Source organism: Scleropages formosus, chromosome 20 (genome assembly GCF_900964775.1).
Source record: "Scleropages formosus chromosome 20, fSclFor1.1, whole genome shotgun sequence".
Classification (NCBI taxonomy): domain Eukaryota; kingdom Metazoa; phylum Chordata; class Actinopteri; order Osteoglossiformes; family Osteoglossidae; genus Scleropages; species Scleropages formosus.
The window spans coordinates 13440117-13457187 of record NC_041825.1 but is presented as its reverse complement, the minus strand read 5'-3'; the positions used below and the strand labels follow the sequence as shown (position 1 = coordinate 13457187).

The following is a 17071-nucleotide window of genomic DNA, read 5'->3' as shown; positions in this document are numbered from 1 at the left end:
TTCTGCTTCATCTGTAGACTCCTTAGACTTAGTGTAAAAGGCCATCCAAAATGCAGTCAGGGAATGGAGAAAAACAACACTTGATGATTAGTAAAAAAATAAATAAATGTAGTGATAAAGCATCCAGTTACTGCAAGGTACTAGGGATAAACATAGAAAAATCACTAGGTAAGGAGTGTTATTTCCATTTTCATAAATACATGTTGAGTGAAGTGTGTACACAACCTGTCTGTCTGGGTTAAAAAGCTATATTGAAACAGGAACATAACCATCAAGTAATTTTGTGCAGATTTTTCATAAGCCTGACTCTCTGATCAGATAATAATTTGCAGTAATCTAATTTTTTTTATAAATCCTAAAAATTTTGAGAATAAAATGTTTCATGCAACAATATATCTCATTAATTCCTTATATTTTAAACACACTGGCCAGTAGGTTTTATTTTTCATTGTTGTAACAACTGCAGTGATCGAGTTGGCTTGACAAGACAAACAGGGGCAATCTTTTAGCAATTTCCTATTTTTAACATGAAACTGACCTATTGGATTTCACCAGTGTTTGAAGACAAGGTATTTCTGTTGCTGTAAGGTTTCTATTTACTCCCTCATGGCTATAAATGCTAAGTATTTTATTACCATAACTGTATTTTTTAAACTGTACAGAGCTATTACATCTGACCACAGAGGGAAAAGGCTGGGCTGGCACTAAGATTCTCAAAAAAATTGCAGGCATGTTGGCAGGCGATACATGCAGAGCTCCTTGGCATCACAAATGCTGCCACTTTCCAGGAACAGTGGAACACAGAATACAAACCCACCACCCGCTGAAGAGGTGTAGATGGAAACCTGCATATAAAAAAAATCAGATAAATTATGGGATGTCATGTGTGAGCTAGAAAAGTCTTCAAGACATAGCAGTCAAATATAAAGTACTGCATATAAGTCCTGCAATTACACTATTAAAAGGGTCTGTAAGAAACGAAAAACAGTCAAATACGCACTTTGTTTTATTTCACCCTCTCAAAATGCCATAAAGAAATATGAAGTAATTAGTGTTCACCTGATTGCTGCCGTCTTTTGACTGAACGTCATAATGTGTAAAGTGCATTACATTTTGGTTTCATGCTGAAAGTGACCCGAAATGTCTTTTGTTAAATTGTGTACAAAGTTGTTTGAGACACTGTATATTTCAGCACAACTAACGCCCCTGAAAAAAATGTGTGAAAGAAAAGGAAGGGTAAATACCAGAGCTGACGGTACCAGACCCTTGGCTGGATGAGGCGGCAGGGTGGATGTGGCTAGACAGACTTTCTCTCAGGCCATCTCTGGCTACCTGGAGGGCCTGCAGCTGTTCGTCACTCAGTTGGGCAGATTGTGCCGATGTCACTGCCAGGGCACTGCCTGGGCCCAAGCTCTGTAGGCGCTCTTTAGAGAACCGCTGTCAATGCAAACATCGACTATACTAAAACAACCTTTTTCTTTCTCTACTTTTATATGAGCTTTCATGAGCTTAAATTATAAAAATAAAATTGCATTGTAGAAGAACAATGTGAAAAGAAAGTTTCCTGTTGTAAAATTAATTGAATTTTGTTCTAGTAGGTAATAAAATGATCAGCTTTACTCACCCTGAAGCTCTCAGGAGGAATGGCAGCAATGGCCTGGGGCTGTAGATAGGGCATTAAATCTAAGCTCATTTCCTTTATCTCTTCAAAGCTCATGCCAGCTGTCCAAAAAAAACAGTTCCAGAATATTGATGCAATGTATATTATAGCAGCTTGGGGACTAGGCTTAAATTAAAACTGGATAAAAGCCAGAGCCCTCCCTTTCAAATATGCACAATACATAAAAAAACAACATAAAAGTTAAGCGGTCAAGGAAATTCAGAAATTGTTGACCGGAAATCGTATCTGGCTTTGTGCATTAGTTGTTTAGCTTGGAAGTTGACATGGGCAATTAACCAAGTTTACTCAGGGACACACCTAGTGAAACGTCAGTCCTAAGTCAGTAAGTACGTAACATGTTCAAAGAGTCATATATCATACATACACTGACACATTCTGATACTTGAAATGTCCCCCACCTGCTACAATGCCCACCTCCTGAAGCACAAAGCTGTTCCAGGTCCCCACTTTACCAAACACCTTTTCAGCTGTGCCTTTCAGCTGCTGTAGGACTGGAAGGGGACAGGGAAGAGTGCCAATCTGTGCAGCCGTTGTTCTGGGGGCACAGGATTGTGGGCAAAGGTGTAAACATGCCACTGTAGCACATAGCACTAAATCTCCCCTTTGATTGATCTGTTGAGGTGCAACACCAAGGACAACTTCTTTTCCTAACCCTGGAATATCATATCTTATCATACCAATATACAGTGCACTTTTGTCATTTATACAGCAGGCATTAGTCATTAATCAGTTTGAACAGCAAGGACTAAGCGCATAATGGTTAGAGCAGTTCTTTTGCAAGTTGAAGGCCCTTGGTTCAAATCTTCTGCCCGCTGTATTACTGTTGTACAAGGCACTTACCCTGAACTGCTGCAGGAAAAATGCCCTGTTGTACAAATGAATAAATAATAGCAAGTAGCTCCTTGCCCAAAAGTAACATTGACAGTTGCCTTACATCTGCTAAGTAACGGATACTCATTATCACAAAAGCTGTGCGTAAAATGCATACGCTGGTTTTAAAATATTAAAATACACTAATTTTCTTAGAACATATATTACCCTTACCCATAAGCCTCAGGGCTGATTAGGTGTACGTGGCTGGGCTGTGCTCCACACAAAAGGACACCCAGCCCTGCTAAGTCTGATGCCTGCAACTCGCCCAAAGTAAGATTGGAAGACTCCAAGAAGTGATACAGCAGACTGCTCATCTGGTGTGTGAAGGAAAGGAGAAGAAACTGAGCTACTCAGGAAACTGACGAAAGGATATATCAAGGTCCAGGCTGCTGAAAGTGTTTCTAATTATTTCTTTGTTAGTGAAGAATCTGCTTCCTGGATACATGTGTAATACATCAGCAAGTGTGCAGTGACTGACCTGTTGGAGTGTCCATCTGGTCTGTTGACTGAGCGCAGTCATAGTGTCAATGGAGCTGAGGTCCAGCTCTTTAATGTCCTTCTCAGTTAAAGCCAGAGCAATGGAACCCAGGGAAACCACATGATAGCTCTTCCATGTAGACAAAGGACCCCATACCTGATATAGAGTATAATCAAGACTCTTGTAAGCAGTTCAGTTTTCCTGGAGTGGAAAATGTAAATATTTTGTTATGTTTAACTCATGACCTAACCTGTTCCCCACGAGATTTAAGGGCCTTGAGTTGGGTTAGGTTGAAACCCTTCACTGAGCCCAGCAGTTCCACAGTTTCAGAGAAGGTATCAGTGCTAATGCACTGCAGCTCTTTGGCAAACCAGTAGACATTGGCTTCAGACAGCTTCCGGATGTCATCAGCAGAGGGGGATTCAACCAAGAAACAGTCTGTGGATTCAACATTCAACACACTGCTTTAGTGATGTGAATGAATAATAATGAAACATATCCAAGAACTCCAGACACATATGATGGATCCGCTCTGGAATCTGCTTCACAGGTGTGCTATATAGTTTGAGAATGCTTATTTTTAAGATTGTTTGTTTGTACAACCAAGACTGCATTTGTAATAAGTACAATAAGAGAGCACAAGAAATATTTTAGCAGGTGTACAGGCTCAATCAAGCTGCCTTTTCACCATCATAACTTAGAGATTTTTCCTACAAACAACACAATGCATGTCTTTTATTCAACTATTAATGATTTTAGTAGATGAACAACATGTTTTTATTTTCTCATGTGTCATGCTGTTAAAAGCCAAAATGGGTGTATGCTGTAGGCGTAGCAAGGGGACACTGTCAGGCAATGTGGGGCAAATTTCACACAAATGTTCACCCAAGTCTCATGTGTCCTCCAAATTGCAAATGTTTTTTGGTCCCCCTATACCTGACAAGGTATTACATTACTGTTATGCAATATACAGAACCTGAACTCCCTGACAGTTTTTCAAATTTCACTTTAGATAAAGTGCAGCTTTATGTTTTAGCTGGAGAAAAATATGAAGTGTCTTAAGAAGATGAGATCCATTACTTTTCACTATCTATTCAACATGGCAATTTCTCACCAGCCTCAGAGGAAAGACTGGGCAAATCTTTATCCAGGGTACCACGCACAACTTCAAAAATGGCAAGTAGGAAATCTTCTGGTATAGGGGTTGGCCCATCCTTCGTAGCCAAAGGAAAAACCTCCTCTGGGTACTTAGAAAGGAAATAGCGGTATAGACACAATACTTATTTTTAAAATAACATCACATTCTCTTCAGTTGCTGTATAATTGCATATGGTAACCTAATCATGACCGATGCTGGGGTCAGAGACACAATCATATTTAACATGTAATAAATAACAGATCTAAAGATGGACAAAATAATATGACAGAACTTTAATTTAAATGAAAATTCCCATATTATCAATATTAATTAGCTTTTGTCAAATTTTTACACAATTAAAAGGGTAACAATAGAATGTAGTGTTGCGAAACTTAGTACAAGAAGAGAGTGTTCAACTTATCTGGTTTTGTGCCACCTTTGTTATTTTTTATCACCCTTGACAAACACATGTACGAGTCTCAAAGTTGTAGTGTTATCACACCTTGTTGGCCAAGACAAGGACTTCCTCTCTTGACAACAGCGTGACAAGTGAGCCCAAGTCCTGGATCAGTTCGGCACTCCACTCCCTAACTGGTCTTTATATTTCCAAAAAACGAATGAGAAATCAATGATCGGACATGAAATTTGACATCAGCCAAAACCTAGACATTTACATTTAGTGAACAGGTACTTTTCTTCAAAGCGACTTCCAATGAACTCTATGTAGTGTTATGAGCCCACACACTTCATTCACCGTGGTGACTTACACTGCTAGTTACACTACTTACACTGGGTTACTCATCCATACATCAGTGGAACACACACACTCTCTCTGTCACTCATACACTATGGGGAACCTGAACAGCATGTCTTTAGACTGTGGGGGGGAAACAAGAGTACCTGGAGGAAACCCATGCAGACACAGGGAGAACATGCAAACTCCACACAGACTAAGTGGGGAACAAACTCACATCCTCTCATACCACCCAGGCACTTTGAGACAGCAGCGCTACTCGCTGTGCCACCATGCCATCCATAGACAAAACCTAACATGCTACACTGGAAATGTACAGTGCCAAGAGTTCACAAATACATGCAGAAGATAATATAACAAGGGAGTGATGAAATTCCTAAAAAACACACCTGGTGGATTGCCTCCTACTGAATTTGACCAATTTCCTCTTCGTTTGCTCTATATCCAGAAACTCACTGAGGTAATTCATCTGTAAATGGTATACATTCTGCTATACTATGCCCCTCTCTCAGAAATAAATGTACATGTCCTGGGGCTCCACACCACTCGTTCGGCCCCTGGTATCTACGTATTTATGTGTTCTAATAATGAAGTTGTAAATGTATAGAAAAATCCACTCTTTAGTGGTGTGCATCAGGTACCCTGTTTGCTCCTACCCATGTAGCTGTACCAGTTTTCTTCTGACTTGAGCCCTCTGGTCAGCAGTGAGGTGGACACATGCTTGAAGCTGCCGCAGAGCAGCGGGTAGAGCAGCCAGGGTGAGCTGATCACGCAGAGCAGTAGGAGGCAAGTGGCACAGCAACTTACCAAGGGCGTCTACGTCGTACTCATCACGAATCCCATTGCTCTGGAGCAGCAACGCCAGGAGATACAACGTCTTACTTAGTAGCATGAGAAAAGTGTGAGTTTCACAACAGTTTAGGTTTTATAAGTTAGTGCCACTGTTTTTGTGCCTTGACATAAAAATACTGTTGTTGATAACATGCAAAACCCTATAATGAAATGCTCAGAAAGTGAATGCCATACAGGCACGAAAACTGACAAAGCAAGCTCCCATAACAAAAAAAAAAAAAAAACAAGTAACAGTAACAAGTGCAAAACAACTTACCAGACACTGCAACACCTTTCTAATAATTGCTTCTCTTTTTTCAGTATATAGCGTCAGCAAGTGGAGGTCCATGCGACCCAGAGCCACCAAGAACCCCTTACAGGTGGTTGCTGACATATTTTTCACAAACTCTGTCCTGTGGATGGAATGGATGGATCAAATATACATAGCTGCACCGTAGCACAATGCAGAAAATTTTGCTTTTCTATATTTTTGTTGGCTTTATATACTTAAGCTAATTTTTGTTTGTACTTGTTCACGATAATGAAAATATCTGACATTAAAGGTAACATTGAAATTAATCCTGTTTTTCACCGGATAGTTAAAAAGTCAAGAAGAGGTGTATTTCAGAATCAGTTTTTTTACATCTTTAGTCTGTTTCACTCTATAAAATTTATCTTTTTATTCATAGAATGACACACAATATGGTCATATGATACGCATTAGGTCGTAAATGAAATAAATTTCAGTGAAACTAAGCAGTCTCCTTGATAAGATGTTAGCATGGGATTCTAGGATTAAGCTCGTACCACAGTTGTTCCCTGTGGATATCATTTGTATCACATACGTGGAATCTGTTCATTCTGATTTAAACTATTTTTTAGTCTATGTACCGACATACTGCTCTAACTTTTCCCAAGAGATATGATTTTCAAATAACAGTTTAGCACAGCACCCAGTTCATAAAGTCTACCAATGATGCACGGCCCACTCACGGAAGCGCTGGCAGCAGAATTGGTGGGATCGGTAAGTTGATCATCTCCAACACTTCCAAATATCTCCAGGCCAGGCAGTTCAGCTGACATAACAGATGAACCTTCAGTACACTATAAAGTACATTTATGTCTATCTCGTTGTCCTGAGAAGAGTTATCATGTCATGGCTTGTCAAAAATGTCTAGCAATGTAACAACTGATGTGAATAGCCAGAAAATAAATTCTTCAACAAACAATTTCTCTGCTAAATACCTGGAAAGGAGAAAGGAGACTGAAGTTCTTTTCAAAGATGGGGAAATTATCAACAAGAGAATCATCATCCATCCTTCGAATCCTGTCGCAGGTGATGCCTTTCAAAAGTTGCCCGGTTCTACCAGAAAGGTAAACAGGCAGACAGGTAACACGGTAAAGGATGCATCTCTACCCAGCTGACCAAACGAAGTTCCAAAGATCAACACATGCTTGCCCTGAGTCTTACCTTATCAAGTCAGCAGCTGGAGTTGTCCTTGAGAGAAAGTCATACAGGAAGAAAGCCTGAACGAAAGACGACAGCGGCAACTGTACATTGTCAGTAATATTGTACTGCCTGCTGTTTGACAGGCAGCCTTAGTGTAGTATACGAGTCCACAACATTTTCACTTTCTGTCAGTACTTTTCCTGCTTTGAAAATCGATTCATTCCTATTGCTGTCATACTGAGAAGAAGACAGTTTGTCTTTTTCACTGCAGTTGATTTTTTTGTACTTTGTCATTCGGTACTTTGGAAAAGACTGCTTCAGCAGCACCTCTAACCACTATACTACCAGCTGAGATGGGGATCGAACTTGCGAATGCAGCAACTCTAACCACTACAGTACCAGCTACCCTTGTACGTCAATCATTGAAACTAACCGACTAACGTATGAGCAGTGATGGAACAAATTTATAAAATCTGTGTAATTGTGTAGAACCACCCAAAAAAGGTACCTGACTGCTTGTGAGCTGCTTATCTTCTATGACATCCATCTCCAGACCAGGTAGGTGAAGCAAGGCGGAGAGAGGAACTTGGTCAAAGAGCATCCCTGGAATCTTCTTCAGCACCACCTCTACTTCTGCCGCTCTCAGAATCTGCCAGAACCCAGACATGAGAAAAATTCATACAGTACTGGAACGCTGTTCTTTCATTTAAAGGAAACCATTTCAAATTTGTAGGGTCAATGTACTGAAGTGTATTGTTCAATACTTAATGGGCACCATGCTCATACCTGACTGAGAAGAGCATGTTGTTGCGTGGGGTTGAGATGTGTAGCATGCTGAAGAAGTGTACCCTCCATTGCTTGTGCTAGTTCTCCAGTGCTGACAGTATAGAAGAGCTTTGCATCCACGCCAGAAATAAGAGACCCAAGTTCACTGATATTCCTGGAGGTCAAAACCTGTGCTCAAACACAATGACATGTAAGACTGCATTATCTGATGCAAATAAATCGACAAAATAAACCTCTCACAATTTTGTTTCTAACAGTGTTGTAGAAAATGACACTTAGTCATGGATAAAGGATTTGTGGAGAACATTTGTTTTCATATTCACCTTGTTGGCACCCAGGTACTTGTGCACGAGGATCATAGTCTGGCTCCGTGTCCAGCCAGACACCTGCTGCAAGACAGCCATGGAGCTCCGCACTGCTGAAGCTGAAAGTGATTCCAGCTGGCTTGTGGTGAGGCCTACCACGGCATCAGATACAGAGCCCAGCAATTCATTCAGGGTCTGATTCCGGATCACGATGGCCAGCAGCTGTGACTTTAGCTGAGCAGTATTGCAGAGTAACAGAATGTAAATACAATGGCAGAAGGTTTGCTTAAATTTGTGGTTTGTAAAAAGGGATGTATTTATGTATTTCTTGGTGCAGACGAAGCTGGAGGGCAATGTGAGAGCCCGTATCCCATTCAGGGTGTATCCCACCTTACAGCCAGTGCTTTTCATAATAGGTTCCAGAAGATTCCAACCTTGGACTGGATAAGTAGTTACTGAAATTTTATGGATGGATGGAGGGATGGATGGATGGATGGATGGATATATTTCCCCATCCCTTCAGAAGGCCCTGACACTTCAGCAACCCAAAACTCACATCCTGGTGGTCCTCACCTTCTGGACCTCTATGAGGCTCCCCCGCAATTGGTTGCATTTAATTAGCTGGTGTAACAAGATGCGGGCATCACTGGAATCCAGCAAATGAACATTGTCATAGAAGCATACCAGCAGTCCCAGCCTTCACAGGAACAAGAACACAAACACACAGGAAAGGACAGGCCAACAGGTGAGCTTAACTGGTAAGAACAACTGGTACCATAGATTCTAGAACTTTCTGGGCACAGTTTGTCAACAACATACCAAATGACAAAGTAGATAACTACTGTTTATCTGCAGTCAAAAAAGATGAACGGTCTCTTCAGCATGACAGCAATAGGGATGAATCAATTTCCAGAGCTGCGTATTTACATACAGAAAGTGAAAATACTGTGCACTGGTAGAGTGTAGAAACATAACACAAAGAAATGTCTGTGTGTGACCTGCACTGCGTCACCTTCCTAAATAGAAATAAACTGAAGTGGTCTGACATGAAGGTGGCACGGTAGAACGGAAGGGAGCGCCACCACCTCACTCCACCTGGGCTGTTCGGGCATAGGTTCGACTTGAGGCTAGTCTGCGTAGTCTGCATGTTCTATTTGTGTCTGCATGGGTCTCCACCTTTTGTGTGTGTGGCTATCCAGGGTTATACCCCTAGCCTTATACCCAGCGATTCCTAGATATTTTAGCACTTTCAAAATTTTACCGTAATAGCTCCAATTCAGGGGGGTGCAGTGGTGCAGCGGGCTTGGCCGGGTCCTGCTCTCTGGCGGGTCTGGGGTTCGAGTCCCACTTGGGGTGCCTTGCGGCGGACTGGCGTCCCGTCCTGGGTGTGTCCCCTCCCCCTCCAGCCTTACGCCCCGTGTTGCCGGGTAGGCTCCGGTTTGCCGTGACCCCACTTGGGACAAGTGGTTTCAGGCAATCTGTGTGTGTGTGTGTGTGTGTGTGTAGTTCCAATTGAGTCTCCCTCAACATTAGAAAGGTACTGTATTCTTCAAAAACCCTTAGTTAAAGGAATTCTCAAGTCAGACATACTTACTATTATTTTCATTAGTAAACATTTTTGTGCTTTCCTGATCATCAAAATTGACACTTGTTTAGGCTAAAATAGCAGCCACACACACACACACACACACACACACACACACACACACATTTTCATAACCGCTTGCCCCATACAGGATCGCAGGGAACTGGAGCCTAACCCGGCAACACAGGGCATAAGGCCGGAGGGGACACACCCAGGACGGGACGCCAGTCCATCGCAAGGCACCCCAAGCGGGACTCGAACCCCAGACCCACCGGAGAGCAGGACTGTGGGCCAACCCACCGCGCCACCGCACTCCCATTAAAATGGACAGTTACCTCAATAGTTAATATTATCCATAATTACATATAATAAGGCAATTTTCCTATTTTGTAATAATAATGACAAACGTAGTGGTTCAATCATGGGACTAAAGTACACTTTTGCAGGACGTCAGGGAGAGCATGAATGACAACCGTAGCCCTTCTCCACCTCTCAGTCCAGGGCAAGTCCTTTCTCACTGTCACGCAGAGGATAAATCAGGGGAGTCATGGCAACCACGTATTTTTAATGGGAACTACGCATATAATGTGTTAGAATACAATGGTCACCAGTGTGTTAAGCAGGTGTAGGTCTTGGTGTGTGTGCAGTGATCTTCCATATAATCCATTCTGTATGTGTCTGTGTTGTGTTCTGAATACTCTATATGTTTGTAATGTTATGTGTAGGGGGGTGCAGTGGTGCAGTGGGTTGGGCCGGGTCCTGCTCTCCAGTGGGTCTGGGGTTCGAGCCCTGCTTGGGGTGCCTTGCAACAGACTGGCATCCCGTCCTGGGTGTGTCCCCTTACGCCCTGGGTTACGCTCTGGCTCCCCGCAACCCCAAATGGGATAAGCAGTTCAGAAAATGTGTGTGTGTGTTTTATGTGTAGGGCTTCTGTCTTCTCGAGTGTCTGCTGGCCACCTGAGCCTCATCATCTCTTTCACAGGTATTATTCACTATATACCTGACAAAGCGGAGGTGTTTTGTGAGTGCTCCGGATTAATCCCCCAGTCCAAAGATATTTGCATTTATTCATTTAGCAGAAGCTTTTCTCCAAAGCAACGTACATCTCAGTGAAAATACAATTTATGTATTGTATTAGGAGAAAGAGAGACGTGGCTGCAGACGTGATTCTTAAGTAAACCTAGTTTGTTACCTTCCACTTTATGCAGTGAGGAATGTTGAACTGGTGGTAATAAATGCCTGTGATTGCGTGAATGTCTGTATGTTTGAGTTACGTTGCTCTGCAGTACAGATACGTAAGTGACTTATGAGAGCGTGGGAGTTCAGTGCGGTGTATCCAACACGAAGTCACCCTGGATGAAGGTGTTATCTAAATATTACGTAATAATCACTGCATGTGGCTTTGGAGAAAAACAGCTGCCAAGTGACTAAATGTAGATGTCTCACACCACTCAGTCGCTGAGAAGGAGGCGAAATCCTAATTTGGTTCTTGCAGATGTGAAGAAACGCCTTGTAAGTCAAAGTTGGTGGTATTAAATTAAACTTACAAAGTGGAATTCTCATAATTTGGGATGACTGTTAGTTAATCTTTTCCGAAATGTCTGGTAGTTTTCTTAGGTACATGTACCATTATTAAAGAAGGTCATATCAAATCTCAGTATGTATTTCACAGAGCGCTCTGACATGAAGGTGTATCTTGGCACATCACACCTGTAGGCAATGGACACGTTGGCCATGTCAAATCCAGAGGCGTTAACTCTGTGGAGGAAAGCCCTGCCGACGCCTGGTCTGATATCATACACACAGTCCAGCTGCTTGGTGGCGTTGTCATAGTGAATGAAAATCCGCATCTGAAAGACATAATGCAGCTGGGCATTTAGACTGCGTGAAATTCACATGGACAATATTATAGAAAACCTCAAGCGGCACGTTGGCTCAGCAGGTAGCTCTAGTGCCTCACAGCTCCTTGGCTATGGTTTCACATCTGGGTTTGTGTGAAGTTTGCATATTCTCGCCGTCTCTGTGTGGGTCTGCTCTGAGAGTCCAAAGAGATGCACAGAAGAAGGCAACGGTAAATTGCTTCTGTTCCATTTCCCGCTCTGACTTGTCGCCAAGAGCCGACTGACTCAGGTACCTACCTGCCACACAAAGTCTTACTCACTCTAACATGTACAAGGCAACACGCAGAGTTATGGTGCAGGTAGTACTGCTGCCTCACATCACCTGGGCTGCTTGGGTGAAAGTTCAAATCCAGCTCAACCTGTGCGGAGTTTGCGCACGAGTTCTCCCTGTGTCTGTGTGGGTTTCTCCAGGTGCTCTTTTTTCCCGCACAGTCCAAAGACATACAGTTCGGTGGACTGGTGACACTAAACTGTTCACTGTGTCATGCGTGTGTGTGTGTGTGTGTGTGTGTGTGTGTGTGTGTGTGTGTGTGTGTGTGTGTGTGTATCTACATGTATATGTGTCTGGCTACCCTGCAATGGCCTGGTGTCCCATCAAGGGTATAACCCCCCTGAGCTTCACACCGAGTATTTCTGAGACAGGCTCCTGACTGCCTCAACCCTAACAAGGACAGGTGGTGATGGAATGTGAATGAGTAAATTCTACTATTTTGCGCAGAAAAACAGGGTAATCTAGAGAAAATGTCAAAGATGGCATGAAGCATTGATTAGATTAGGGGCGGCACGGTGGAACAGCGAGTAGCGCTGCTCTCTCAGAGCACCTGGATGGTGCAAGAGGACATGGGTTCGATCCACACTCAGTCTGTGTGGAGTTTGCATGTTCTCCCTTTATCTGTGTGGGTTTCCTCTGGGTGCTCTGGTTTCCTCCCACAGTCTAAAGACATGCTGTTCAGGTTCCCCAGAGTGTGTTCTACAGATGTACGGATGAGTGACCCACTGTAAGCAGTGTATCTAGCAGTGTAAGTCACCACGGTGAATAAGGTGCGTGGGCTCATAACACTACATAGAGTTCATTGGAAGTCGCTTTGGAGAAAAGCGTCTGCTAAGTAAATGAATGTGAACTACATAGAAGTGCCTTCACTGGCATGTAAATTCCTCACATTTGAGTGTACCTCAGCTCACACCTGACTGTTCCACACAAGTCTGGCAATCCACTCACCTCACTGAGGCTGATCCTTTGAACGGTCTGCACAGTCAGGTGAACCATGTACCTGCCCAGAAACCATAGATTTTCTGCTGTCATCCAGGAAGCAAGGCTACCTAGGAAAGAGCACATTCAAAACACGAACGTGGGAATTTTGTCAGTGATGTTTCTTTTTACTAGTTATATTAGTCCCATTTCATATGGAGCCAGATAATGCATTCGAAAGTGCAACTGATAGCTTTTTACACCTTGTCTGTTCATTTTGTTTTTCATTTTATTTCTCCAGTTACAAAATACTTAGTAGTCAGAATTCCGTAATTACACAAGCATCATAAAAGTCTTATAGAAGTGTGCATTTTCTAACAGTTTGATGATTTTTAACTATAATGACAGGTCATTTTATGTGGTTGTGCTAATGTGCTAGAATATGAAGTAATAATTTAACACTCTGAACCTCTTTTTGAATACTGACAAGATAAAAAGCTTCATGTACTAAAATGCGAAGCACGGAAAAGAGGACAAAGCATATTACGACTGGATTTGGATGTCTTCTGAAGCCCTGTTATGATCCACTTGTATATGGCTTTTTGCGCAGTCACTGAGAACATGTCATAAAGGTCTTTAAACACAGCAGTCCTGTGCAGAATTGAGGGAAAGGACAACAGCACATTTTTGAAACTCTTATGTACATTCTTGTCAAATACCAACACACACACTTGTCCCAAACAAGTAGGGTCACGGCAAACCAGAGCCTAACCCAGCAAAACAGGGCGCAAGGCTGGAGGGGACACACCCAGGACAGGACGCCCATCCATCACAAGGCACCCCAAGCGGGACTTGAACCCCAGACCCACCGGAGAGCAGGACCCGGCCAAGCCCGCTGCGCCACCGCGCCACCGTACCCCCCAAACCTTTGTTTTCAAAAACTGTTTTCTCATTCATCTTTTCTTTGTTTAAATGTATAAGGCATAATGTTTTCATATGTTTATAAGCCACACAAGAGAATAAAACTGCTGAAATTAAAAATGTTTAAATGGCATATCTAAACTAGATGCTTCACCATCACTCACAGGTTTCTGAAGGTGTTGTCAGACAGGTCTGTGGGAATGTCAGCGATGAAATCTTCTTGAACAAATTCCCCACTGGATAGGCTGAGCAAGAGGCCCATCAAGTCTACGCAGTGTCCCTCTTTGAGCATGGACAAACACTTCTCCCTGGCCACTGCAAAGAGGGAACGATTGCCTCCGGGACTGTGCTCCAGGGACATCCTCAGTGCGCTAAAGTTCACCTCTAACATCATTATCTGGACCGAGACAGAAAACAAAGCTGAGATGATATTGGAAGCTTGAGTTCTCGGAGGTCATGGTTGTAGTACTCTTGAGCAAAGGACTTAAACTGAAAAACTGAAGCTATATAAATGGTAAACTGGTCAACAATCCAACAATGAAAATCAATTAAGGATGATGCAGTGATGAGAGTTGCTCTGCTACATTGGCACTCACTTTAGTTTATTTTTCCATTGGGAGTTCGCCAAACCTAAAGCAGAGGAGCGATCTCTCATTCGTGTGCACGACGAGATGAGAAGAACAATCCAGTGAGGGTTACCTGCTCCTTCCTGCCGCCGAAGAGCAAGCGCAGCACGGTGGTGAACTGCACAATGTCGAGGGAACTCAACTCTGAGACAAGAAGTTGGGGATCTTCCATCAGGGAGTTCTGATAATCGCTTAGTATGCCCTGGAGGGCAACACAACAATGAAACTTTGCTGTTTAAGCAGTCCATTGCTGCTGTACTTGGAATAATTTTCTCAAAGGTGGAGAACCAATTGACCTGCTGGCTTGTCTTACCAGGTGAGGACTGACGGGGACTGTTAAGACAATGCTATTCGTGTGTCTCGACTGAGGATGGGCTTACTGTGATCCTGTCTATGCTGAAGGAGGCGTTCTTCTGCAGTAGGTACATCAGGCCATCCATGGGGTTCCAGGGCTGCTGGGTGCTGTGGGGGTGGAACACGATTCTCGGAGGTCGTGAACGAAGTCCTCTTATGTTGTAGTACAACGCTAACACACTACACGGCGCACCGCGACAAAGCAGACACTGAGAGCACAACCAATACAACACACCACGCTACTGCCAAAGGAACGGCCTTCTGTTGCACTGTGACACTAATGGATGAAACCTTCAGACAGGGATTAACCTCACCTTGCAAACAGGAAGGCATCAACAAGAGCTGGTAAATAAACATAAAAATACATTTTCATTAATTATGTGTATATATATATATATATATATATATATATATATATATATATATGTGTGTGTGTGTGTGTATTCATGTAAACATATTTGAACTGTTGCTATGTTTAAGTATGTTTAAAAAGACTACCATGAAGGTATTTGCCGGCCAAGAATTCATCCTGAAACAGACGCATAGAACAATTTTAGAAGCTGTTTGAACTTTTATTTATAAATTTAAAAAAAAAACGTACCCACTTCATACACGCATGGCAAGACATTTACTTACCAGAGCTTTTTTCACTAACTGAGGCAATTCTTCAGGAAAAAAGAAATGTGAAAAAGGGTGAAAATATTTTGACGTAAGAATGTTCTGTAGCATTTAAAGGGCAGATAAAATGTTATTAAATGTTATTTCTCACCAGGTTGCGGAAATGTTCCTTGCCGATCCAAGGCCGGCCCGAGACTGGGCAGAAGCAGCACCAGCAAAACCAGCAATCTCTCTGCCATCGTAAACCATCAGCTCCAGCTTACATGTAGGGTTAAAGAGCCTTTTACAAACCAAAGCTGACTGTGTGTGTCTATATGTATGTGTATATACTGTATATCCCTATATATATGTATATAGGGATATATACACACACACACATATATACAGGGGGAGAGAGAGAGACAGAGTAAAAAAAATGAACATTTCTGCAAGGCATTCAAGCAAAGTGGCATGCTGCACCCACAACTTTTAGTCTGTATTTTACAAATGTAAAATGAAAATAAAAAAATTGATGACGTCGATGTAGAGTGCTGGGAAAAGCAGTTTGAATAGTGGAGAAATGGACCACTCACCAGGCCAGCGGAGCAAGTTTCCCTGCGGAGTCAGGTCTTTCACTGGGACCCCTGCTCCTGAGCATCACGTTTCCGCCACTGCTCCAGATTTCTGCGTGTTCACAAGTGGTCCCGCAATTTAACCCCACGCTGCACCCTGCTTACCGCACACTGAGGAAGACTCCGTCCCGCACGTCCATTTCTGACCGACCAAGAAGTCAGACCGCCAGAAATAACACAATTTATCTCAATGAAATGTGAAAATGGGCACAAATACCTTTTATTTTTGGTTGCTTCGGTAGAGTACGGGCTTTTGTGATTTCTTCCCATCTAGATGTTTCCGTGTCCACAAAGGCCGGGGGGGGGGGCACGTCTATTCATGCAAGACCTTTACTTGACGCTGCGCTGCACAGAGTGCTCGGTCTCCCCAGTGAAATTCGATCATTTCCATTATACCCCAGAGAAGAAGCGGGTGTCACTTACAGCTTTAAAATGAGGTAGGTTCTGAGAAAATAACATGAGAAAAAACAAACTCTGTGTGTGTGTGTGTGTGTGTGTGTGTGTGTCTCTGCGGTATGTTTCTACCACATTCCTCCAAGTGCATGTTTTTATCTTACAATAATTTCATTTAAAATCTATATTAAAAGACAACACCATGACACTCTACAAAGACAGATTTTGGGTACAATAGGGTAAATGGCACGGTAGGTTTTGCAGGACTAATTCTGTCATACGCACACAAACAAGCACACACCCTTTTTCACGTTAGTACTTGCTCTCAGGCGCTGATGGGGACGTTCGACGTGTTTGTAAACCGGACACTGTCTACTGCTGTTCCACACCCGCCAACACACATCTCACACTGCTTGAAAGCACAAGTGGTGCTAAGATCATGTAAATCACTTCTAAGTAATTCTTTTATGTCTGCTATTCAAGAACCTTTAGCATTCGGAATTCAGATTAAAATGTAAATAAAATAATGTACGTTTTGAATTTGAGTGTTTTAACAAAAGAAAAAGTGAGAGTCATA

The 17071-nt window shown here is 42.7% G+C and overlaps 1 protein-coding gene across 10 annotated transcripts; it reads right to left on the bottom strand.

Moving 5' to 3' along the window:
- Positions 1-416: 416 nt before the first annotated feature.
- otoa (otoancorin) lies at positions 417-16380 on the bottom strand. Of its 10 annotated transcripts, XM_018761483.2 has the most exons (29): positions 16063-16144; positions 15642-15829; positions 15509-15537; positions 15371-15401; positions 15187-15214; positions 14899-14980; positions 14592-14720; positions 14057-14289; positions 13519-13622; positions 13002-13102; positions 11592-11731; positions 8870-8993; positions 8315-8530; positions 7992-8159; positions 7714-7854; positions 7227-7282; positions 7001-7118; positions 6749-6831; positions 6033-6168; positions 5581-5771; positions 4673-4766; positions 4147-4279; positions 3283-3470; positions 3033-3188; positions 2726-2868; positions 2080-2216; positions 1625-1722; positions 1245-1437; positions 417-845 (listed from the first exon to the last, which is right to left on the bottom strand). In XM_018761483.2, the coding sequence occupies exons 2-29, from the start codon at positions 15727-15729 to the stop codon at positions 766-768; spliced, it is 3420 nt and encodes a 1139-aa protein (XP_018616999.2). In that variant the 5' UTR covers positions 15730-15829; positions 16063-16144; the 3' UTR covers positions 417-765. The 10 variants fall into 10 exon arrangements, with proteins under 10 accessions (XP_018616999.2, XP_018617003.2, XP_018617007.1 ...); XM_018761487.2 differs by lacking the exons at positions 15187-15214; positions 15371-15401 and having other exon boundaries at positions 14592-14662; XM_018761491.1 differs by lacking the exons at positions 15187-15214; positions 16063-16144 and having other exon boundaries at positions 14592-14662; positions 15509-15526; positions 15642-15697.
- Positions 16381-17071: the final 691 nt, after the last annotated feature.

Coding starts and splice junctions, on each gene's coding strand:
- otoa (XM_018761483.2), bottom strand. CDS start 15,729: ATGGCAGAGAGATTGCTGGTTTTGCTGGTGCTGCTTCTGCCCAGTCTC. Junction 15,402..15,508: donor AGTTAGTGAAAAAAGCTCTG/GTAAGTAAATGT, acceptor CGTCTGTTTCAG/GATGAATTCTTGGCCGGCAA. Junction 6,169..6,748: donor ATTCTGCTGCCAGCGCTTCC/GTGAGTGGGCCG, acceptor TTCCATCCACAG/GACAGAGTTTGTGAAAAATA.